The 10,371-nt window shown below is 34.6% G+C and overlaps 1 protein-coding gene across 1 annotated transcript; it reads right to left on the reverse strand.

Moving 5' to 3' along the window:
• Window positions 1–1,776: 1,776 nt before the first annotated feature.
• Window positions 1,777–6,338, reverse strand: LOC306847437 (fMet-Leu-Phe receptor-like). Its single transcript, XM_079381391.1, has 3 exons — window positions 6,198–6,338; window positions 4,361–4,913; window positions 1,777–2,748 (listed from the first exon to the last, which is right to left on the reverse strand). Exons 2-3 carry the CDS (start codon window positions 4,910–4,912, stop codon window positions 2,236–2,238), a joined length of 1,065 nt encoding a protein of 354 aa, XP_079237517.1. The 5' UTR covers window position 4,913; window positions 6,198–6,338; the 3' UTR covers window positions 1,777–2,235.
• Window positions 6,339–10,371: the final 4,033 nt, after the last annotated feature.

Consider the following 10,371-nt stretch of genomic DNA (forward strand, 5'->3'; position numbering starts at 1 on the left):
AATTATTTATAACAAGTTTATAAGTAATTATTTTAAATGTATGATTTTTTTAAGGATATTAAAGGTTACCAATTACAAAAAAGTTCTGAAATTAAATTAAAATTAAATTACAGAATACAAATAAGGAAGAACAAAAGGAAATATTATGCAAGGAACACAACAGAGAGGCGTAGAAAAAAATCATAAACAGAAGTTCTTTCTTCCTGTCTGCATTTGTCAGGAGGCTTTGACTTTCTGTCAGTATGAGTTTCTGATAGTTGTATTTCAGTCTCACTACACAGTGCTGTTTCAGATGATAAGGCTTTATAATTACGAAGAAGTGTGAAATATGAACGTAATTCAAACTGTTATGCAAAGCTCCCCAATAACAATTAAAAGCTCCAGAGAGCAATAAACACTAAATACTGAATGCTATATTTAAGACACAAAAGTCAATGTTACTGAAAACCTGTGGTCCTGAACTGGGGCCTGTACCATGAAGCTAGCCAGGTAAGTTTCAGTTTAGTTTGCACCAATCCTGGGTTTTAGGTACCATGAAAGTGGCTTGGCTTTTAGCTTCATTCATTCATTGCCATAGTAACTTACACTTATGCTCTGGAGCAGGTTATGTTCTGGGTTAGAGATCTCAAACCGAAATTGGACCAATCAGATGTGAGCAAAGTGACACATGTCTGACGCAAATAACTCACTCCCCCAGTTTCTCTTGCTCCAAATTAAAGGTAACTAGTACTATATGATTTATATAATTATATGATTTATATTATTATTAATTCATTACACACAAGCAATTTTTGTTTAACAGTTATTATAATTTATTTTAAATGAATGTTAATATATACAGATCGTATGTAATATAAATAAGCTGTAGAATCAATAGATAACACTTTAAAAATGACTACATGTGACCTTACATGCTTGAGTCTCTATCGCTGTATATTTCCAACTATATAAACTAAACTGAACAAGTTTCACTTGTGACGTGATAGAGCAAGATAATATTTTTACTTGTGCTCATAAATGAACAAGCACTTTTTTCATTGTAAATGCATTTAAATTCATCATATTCTTCGATCTCTTAACGTTTAGCAAAACCTTGTGATTGGCTGTTCACCATGATGTCACACAGTCATGTGCACCTGCTCCACAAACTCAGGATCAAAGCCTGAGTTGACAATGAAAGTTGATGATCAGCATCATGGTGGTAACCAACAAAACCGGATTGGAGTGGTTTGTTTTTGTCAACTTGAAAGTAATCCTGTAACTCTGAATTTGTTCATCTGCCATCATGTTACAGGCCTCTGGTTTTGCATTAAGGCCCAGACTTTGCATAAAGAACAGAAGTTTGATTTACCTATAAGCTTGTTAACAGGCTGTGTCAGATTTGTATTGGTTTTCAAGACTGATGATGCACACAGGCCATGTTGCTGTACTGCTTAACATAAAAAAAGCTGCATTTTATTTAATTATATTTAGCTTTATTTTCCCATACATTTCAACTGCCAAAACAGGCCAGTGACCTATTTTTCAGTGACATCTTTAATGGTTTTGCCACCCAAAAATCAGAACTCTCTGGTGGCTTACGAGATAATATTTAAAAGAAACTTATACTAACATCAGACTGCAGTCGGGTCATTCAAGGAAGACAGGAAAAGGAAAATAGAACAGAAACATCTTCAAATAATAAACACTCAAGAATAAAACCCCTATAAAGTTTCAACAGCCATAGCACCTTTCTCCATAAATAAATCACAAATAATCACACAGAAGAGGCAGGAGGAGCTCAAAGGTGGGAAACTTTATATTACCAATACCACAGACAGGAAAAGAAATGTTCATTTCACATTGATTCATATTTTTTTCATGTAATTTGGCTTTTAAGATGTTATCAGAAAAAAAAAAAGAAAAAAAAAAATCAAGAGGATCTAAATAAACTGCTTTATAAAATGCTTTATTTTCTGTATAAAACAATGGTACATCTTTCTTTATTTGCTCTGCAAAAGTGTTGATTTCACTATTATTGAATGTTTTCTTTTTAGGTTTTCTCAGTAAAAGTTCTTAATTATCAAGATTATTTTAAAGACAGTATGGTAGTATAATTGTCAGCCAAAAAAAACAAAAAAAACTGAGATTTTTCACATTTGGATTTGATCAGTGTTTGCATATCGGCCTCCCCGTAATATTTTCCCACTGACCGGTACTGCTAAAAAGCAAAAATGACATTACAATGAAACTCTTTTAAACTTTAGTCATGCCCTCAGGTCTGTCTCGAATGATCCCTGCAGTCTTTGGAATGGAATTACAGCTTTCGTCCGCAGTGCCTTCCTGGGACTGCAAAGTGTGGTCTTCTTCCATAAGTGCTCTGCGATAAATCCCTGATATGCTTTGTCTGAAGCGTTGCCTAACATCAAGTCCCATGCAGAAGTACAACACCGGATTCACGCAGCTGTTGAAATATGCAAAGCCTTTAGCAATAGGCAGGCCCACTTTAACAGCATGGCTCTTCTTGTCCACCATCTTGACGAGCAGTAGGCAGTGGTAGGGGCCCCAACATAAGAAAAAAGCACAGACCAGTCCAGCAAGAATGCGGAGAGGCCTCGATTTTCCAGAAAACCTTGTTCTGCGTATCCCAATGCCAGCTAAGATGTAGCAGCACAGGATGACCAGGAAGGGCAACAGGAATCCACATAAGAAGCGAATGCTGTACAAGGCATTCTTTGCTGAATTGTCACCCTTTGATGCTTCTTTCACCTGCACAAAGCAAATCAGATCTCTGAATGACGACAATCTATTTCACATTTACTATGCTAAAAGAAAGTTCATGTTTAAACGGACAGTTCACACAAAAATTTGAAATGAAGATTACAAATCGACTCATCTGATGCGTCACAATGAAATAAAGTGGTACGAAATAAGAAAGGTTGAAATATGTTATTGTTTCTATCCAAAGTTGAATCTATATGCGCTAAATTGGAATATCGCATAAAAGATTTGCAAATAAAGCACCGTTTTTTTTGCGAATTAAGGGATTTTTTTTTCATTTGACATTTCCATCACTCGTTTCTGATTTGATACGTCAAAATGTGCATAAAATCAGGGTGATATATTTTGCAATATTTAAGAAATGTCGATAAAAAACTGTTGCGAAATGACTGCGTTTCCATTAACCAATATTATGTGACTAAAACTTATTTTTTCCTCACACGATAAGTCATGGCAATGGGAGTTGATAGGTTTACGTATATTGCAGCTACAGCACTAGCCATTATTTTTAATCGAAGTAGGTGTATGCGTGTATCTTTAGCGAAGCAGCGCAGAGAGTCGCTTCTGGGATGCTTCTGAAATGTGCCTGCAGCGCGGCTGGTATACACGCAAGCATTGACAACCGCACTTACTTATAGGCGTGAGCCTTGAAATTTTCTGTTCACATAGCAGCTTACAATAGATGTTCAAATATTGTCTTATGAACATCCAAAAACTGGAGTCAAGCCTATAGACTTTAGCCAGGGGAGTGCCATATTTAATCTTTGGCAGGAATCAAAACGAGGCTGTGAGAGATAGAAGCAAAGTGCGTTCAATTTGTTTGGCATCAATACCAATTCTTTCAGATTTTGTTTCTGGGGGAAAAAAATTAATGGACAAAAACTTCATAAAAAAGTTTTGAAAGTTCTTTTGAAAATGACATGATATAGGAGTTTTTTACAGTGCGTAAAGACTGTGTAAAGACTGTCACAGTCTCGTTTAATTCATCTGTGTTAAATTCAGAATGGTGTCTAATCCGACTGAGATGTGTTTGTGATTGTAATCATAACCACAATTATCACAATGTCCAAAACGGCACAATTTTATCACATTTGACAAGACAGAAGTTCAATAGAGTTGCTATTTCTTCTGTCAAATTTTAATTTACCGATGACAGCTTGTATAGCTTCAGACCACACAGACTACACGGGAGTAGCTCTGGCGGAGGACAGTGACTGGATATAAAACGTAAGATGCCACACAGCTCATCTCTGTAAGAAACCACACAAGAATGCTCTCTTGAACTGTATACAGTCACATACAGTAGGCTAGTTGTTCAGTACGGTTCTGTTTACACAGGGTTTCGCCGAAAATACAGTTTTGAGTTCTTAAAATGTACTGGTGTGAGTTCGGTTATAGAAGGCTGTAAATCTCATATAGAACTGCTGCTGTGTGAAAGTAAGCAGATGAGTAGACTAAATTATGACCCTTTTTGTCTGCCTAGAATGTATGATTTATATATTTAAATGATTCAACCTATGCAATATTATAATTTATGCAAATATAATTACTTGATAAACCATTTTTAAATTCACACATAATTCAAAAAAGTTGTTCTGACCTCCACTGAGCACTTGCTCAAGTTGTTGTCACCAAGGTAGACCTGCCGGTAAACAAAGTACGGTGAACTAAAGATCACCGCCACGATCCAAACTCCCACACTGATCACCCGGGCGGCACATAACGTCCTTCGTTCTCTGGTGAACACTGGACGCCAGATGCAGAGTGCTCGATCCACACTGATGACGGCCAGAAGAAAAACACTGCAGAACATGTTGGCGTACTTGAAGAAACCATTGAACTTGCAGAGAAAGAATCCAAAAGGCCAGTAGCCATAGAAAAGGTTTTTGAGGAGCGAAGTTATACGGGTAAGACAGAAGATCAGGTCTGCTATGGCGAGATTGACAAGCCATACGTTAGTGACACTGGGCTTCAGACGCATGCAAGCCACCCAGATGACCACAGAGTTCCCGGTGATGCCGAAGATAATGGTAATGGTGTAGAGGACAATGGTAACATTATCCATAATGGCATCAATGTCCACTGTAGTTTTCTCATGGTGGGTTGAGATGTCTGAGTGGGACTGCATGAGAACAGTTGCACTGGAGGCCATTCTGAAAGACAAAAATAAAACAATTATATGCAGTATGTCTGTTAAAATTAAGCATTTTAACTGATTCACAGATGGAATAATTAGCAAGGCCAAAGTCACTGTTTCAATTCCCAGGGAATGCATGTAGGGAAAATGATATCTGTAATGTGTAAAGTATGTTTAAATAATTCCCAAGAACTACAATACTAGACATGACTAAATATGAGCACAAAAATATAAGCATCTACATGTACTTCCTCTTATTCACCCAGGACCATTTCCTTGTGTATTTATGGGGTGGTTATTAAAATATTAAGTACAGTTGAAATTAGTTTAAATATTTAAATTTATTTTAAATATAGTTTAATCAAGCCATATTGGGCTCTCACATGACAGAAGCCACCCAGTTCTTACTCAGAGTCTGTTTCAAAATATCTGTCTGGAAAAAAGTGGGAAAACTGAACCTTTCACCTTCAACAAAACAGAGAAGTGGAAAGAAAATCTGTTTTTAATGAGCACACAGCTGCAGAATCCGAATCATCTTCATGCATCTGATTCATGCATTCGTGATAACATTTCATAAAACTTGCAATCTTGATGTGTTTCACTTAATGTTAGCTAATATCATTCTGGTACATTGCCATTTAGTGAGCAATTCATCATAAGTGTCATAGCGCTCGTATTTGAGTGACACCATATAGTAAGATAAATATGAGTTGTCTGGCAACTAAGAGGTTGCAGCATATAAAACTGGTTTAAAAGCAAAGCTAAAGTGAGTTATATAATTGCTCTGCTGAATCATAAAAGGTCAGAACATCTTATTGTAGTATATCCATTACATTTAGCTTTTACTCACATTACATATATTGTGTAATTCTGCCAATTGAATTGAAGGTACTTAATTCCACGATATAAAACCCAATGATGCTTCTTCAAAAATAAAAACTGTTGTTTTAGTTGTGTTTCTCCTTTCATGTTAAAACAGAAAGCAGTAGTACATATGAATAAGAAGAATGCAAATAAGGTATGACAATTTAAGGCAAAGATAGGCCATTTAACAGCTTATGTTTGACAAATCACAATAAACGTATAGTATATAAAATACAAAAATGCAATAAAATGATTGCACAGCATGGATTGCATTGGAAAATCTTAGTTAAAAAAACAAATATATATATATATATATATATATATATATATATATATATATATATATATATATATATATATATATATATATATATATATATATATATATATATAGCATATGAACAACTGGATAATAAATTGCTGTGGGTGTTCTTACCTTAGTGAAAGTTTGCTCAATTAAATAGTTAGCACAATCAGTGTTTGAGAAAACACCACTGCATAGTAATTTGTGAAGGTGTCCAGCAGAGACCGAGTATGAGTGTTAGGTCATGTTCAGTGTGCAGGCAAATAAATAAGTGACAGGTTCACTGACATCACTTCCAGCTCCTCTCCTTCTCTCTGAACGCTTTTCTCCCCTTTTTCGTCATGTGATCATTAAGTGTCTTTTTTACAGACAAAGAAAAGACAAACAGGAAGAGGGAGGAGACACAGATGAACAAACATAGAAATATAAATACAAATGTGTGTTTACTCCATTATGTCTCTGGGGGAGTTAAAGGGATTTCTCACCCTCATGACATCCAAGATGTAGATGATGTTGTTTCTTCATTGCAACAGGTTTGGAGAAATTTAGCATTAAATCACTTGCTCACCAATGGATCCTCTGCAGTAAATGGGTGCCGTCAGAATGAGAGTACAAACGGCTGATCACAGTAACACACAACACAACTCCAGTCCATCAACTAACGTCTTGTGAAAAGAAAAGCCGTGTTTGTAAGAAAGAAATGCATCATTAAAGCATTTTAACTTTAAACTCTCATTTCTTTTTTTTAAGATTTATTTTTGGCATTTTTGATGAAATCATTTCCCTCCTGATTCAGACTAGATGACTTTTTCACTGGAGAAAGCAGTGTTATGTCATAGACTTGTATTTAATCCAGATGCAACAGTTTGAAGTTAATAATGACTTCATGATGAATTACAAACACACAACTTTTGGGTTAGTTACATTAGGCTACTTGTGGATTACTTGTGATGTTTTTATCAGCTGTTCTGGCGGCACCCATTCACTGCAGAGGATCCATCGGTGAGCAAGTGATGAACTGCAGAATTTCTTCACATCTGTTCATATGAAGAAACACGCTCAGCTTCATCTGGGATGGCCTGAGGGTGAATACATTTTCAAATTTTCATTTTGGGTGAACTATTCCTTTAAAGTTTTTTATGTATCTAATTACATTCCTGTCTATAAAGCAGTCATTGTGATTGTACATCAAAACATCATATTCTTTTCTGAATTTTAAAAGAATGAATATGCTAATACTGATCCTACTACTAATAATAATGATTTTTATAAATGTGTAGAATATTTCACATGTAAGCACTGTATACCAATATTTGCATATCATCTCTTTGTCAATGTGCCCTATTTTATTATGTGTTTTTGCCTACGTCTTGTTAGAAATTGACCACGAATTTTGTTTTCAATCACATATTAATTAAAATGAAAATGGTTTGAAGTGGTTTCCAAAATTAGATATAAATGGTTGAATGCTGTTTATATTTCATACTTATTAAAATTAACTAAAATCAATTTGTTATGGCATTAGAATCATTAGTATCAGGTCACTGAACAATTATTGTGATGTTATGTTGTTGTTAAGCGTTTATTTTGTTTAGTCTTTTTAACACATTTAAATTAAGATGTGAGAAAGTGGCAATGTTAAATGTTGGTCTGTGCTGCCACCTAAAGCTGAGATATAGCATTACAGAACAACATTTGAGAATCTGTGGCCTGACAATCAAAAAAATGTGTATGATAATAGATAGTTACACAGTTTAAGGTCAAAATTAATTGATTTACGCAATGTCAAATGTAAGAAATAATAACGGAAATTACCAAAATGTGGTAGTAAGGAGGGCTAAAGCAATAATACATTTTTAAATAAACAGTATAAACTTGATGTCAAGTAAATATAGGTACAAGAAAACAATTCAAAAAGAAAAAAGGAAAAAATGCATTTGATATGTTAAAATAAAAATACAGCAACAATATGTTTGTAAGCAGGAAAACATATGCAAATAGAAAATGTGATGTTTTACTTGTGAATTCTTTACTGTGCATTACAGCTCTATGAAATACTTGATTCTTTTTGAATCAATTACTATCTTTAAAGGCCGTCAAAATAAGCAAGGAATTTCCACATCATTAGCACTTACATATACCAAAAGTTCCAAAATGTCAAAATTAATTGACAGTATTTTGAGATTTATGAAGTGATTAAAAAAAAAGAGATTTCCAAAATCCCCTATGTAAAAACTTGCATAACTTAAATATATCAACAAAAAGAAACAAGTATTCTGAACTTATCTTTATCCAATGTTCAGATTTCTGTTATTGTATATAAAATGTATGCAAACTTACACATATTTAATTAGATCATTTGCATACTTCAACTTAAAATTTCAGAAAATTAAAAAACATGTACTGCACTTAATCAACTGAGAAAGTATGGTGAAATTTGTTATAATTACATAGTAGTTTTTACGCTATTCACCTGAGGTACCTTGTCTTAAGAGGCCTCAGAGTAGTACACACCAAATTAGGTATACCTTGCATTAAAATTCCTTTTAAAGGGGACCTATTATGCTCCTTTTTACAAGATGTAAAATAAGTCTCTGATATCTCCAGAGTGTGTATGTGAAGTTATAGCTCAAAATACCCGGCAGATAATTTTTTATAGCTTTTTAATATTGCTACTTTTAGGGTACGAGCCAAAACGCGCTGTATTTGAGTATGTTGCTTTAATGCAAATGAGCTGCTGCTCCCGGAGAAGAGGGCGGAGCTTCAAGAGCTAAAGCTCCAGCATTAGCAGTACTAACCTTTGCAAATAAACATTCCCCTATTAGCACGTCATGTGCACACAGCGGGGAGGAACGAGGAACACTGAGACGAGGATGAAACTCAAAATAACAGTCTTTAATAAATCCAAAAGGGCAAGACAAAGCAAGGCTGAGACAGACAGGAACACAGGGGTTGTAACGAGTAGACCAAACCAAAACTAACTGAACAGACAGGAACTTAAATACAAGGGATAATTAAATCACACAAGCTGAACTGAATCATAATCACACTAAACAAGGACAGGAAAATAACCATAAAAGGACACAAGAGGCAGGAAACACAGGACACAGGACTGACAGTACAAGCCTGTTATCTTTACAGAAAACATACTCTGTTTAAAAATCAGTCATCTGATTGTACTGTGCATAATAAATTTGCGACTTACAAATGAGGACAATGGAAGTATATATATGTATTATGTGCGTTTCTTTTGGTTTTTTTGCAAATATGATTTATTCTAATACAATATTCTCATCGGTTTTCTATCAGCTGTGACATAGGTAATAAATTATTATTATTATTTAAGTTTTTTTTACCTTTTATAGAGGGCATTTTCCCAATAATCTCATTAACTTTCATTTCAAATTCTTACATTTGATCTATAAATTAAATTATAATAATGTGATTGTTATTATCTATACGTTATCAAATTAAATCATTTACACTGAAAAATACAACTACATTAAATTATGAGATTCTTTTTTTTTTTTAAATTGTTGAATATACAAACAAGAAATGATAGTGGAAATTATACTTTTCAACGAAATTAAAACGCCAGTAAGTGTAGTGAGCGTTTAATGAGTGAGTCATTTAGTTGTTCATTCAAACTACTCGTTCAAATGGCTGAATCATCAGATGTTCATGCATGGGCTAATGAAACTTTGACTCAACCGATTCGTTCAAAACACTGAATCATTCAGCAATGGTTGCTTTAAGATGCGCTGTGGTTCCGCCAAAAATGTAAGTGACCTAATATTATTGTATTTGCTCATTGAACTGTTTATATAGAGCTATTAAACAGTCGTAATAGTGAAAACGTTGAGTGGTGTTGCCTAACTAACTGTATTTTAAATATAAAAACTTTCCATTATGAATTTTTACCCCAGTATGCTGAGTTTCTTAGTGTTAAACGTTTTGATTTCTCCTGGAGAGGCTCGTCTCAGCAGCGCAACCTTATACTGTCAATAGATGCATTATATACAGAAGCTATATCCACTATTCGCCACTTACTCTAAATGTAATAAAATCAGAATAATACTTGTGTTTTGGTGTTTACATAGTTATCTTTGGTTAGTGATGTTTTAATCATGTTACTTCTGGCATTAATGAAGCATTAATGTCCAGCTCTGGAGTCTATGTGCCCCTGATGGCCCCGGCCCAATTGAAACCCTGGCTATGTCTATGCTTATAGGGCAGCGTCACAAATGGGCGGGCCTTTTTCCCCTCAGTGACTTGAACAGAAACAGCTCGTTCTGAGAGACTGTTT

Source organism: Barbus barbus, assembly GCF_936440315.1.
Source record: "Barbus barbus genome assembly, chromosome: 27".
NCBI classification, from domain to species: domain Eukaryota; kingdom Metazoa; phylum Chordata; class Actinopteri; order Cypriniformes; family Cyprinidae; genus Barbus; species Barbus barbus.

Coding starts and splice junctions, on each gene's coding strand:
- LOC306847437 (XM_079381391.1), bottom strand. CDS start 4,912: ATGGCCTCCAGTGCAACTGTTCTCATGCAGTCCCACTCAGACATCTCA. Junction 2,749..4,360: donor TGAGCAAGTGCTCAGTGGAG/GTCAGAACAACT, acceptor TGCTTTGTGCAG/GTGAAAGAAGCATCAAAGGG.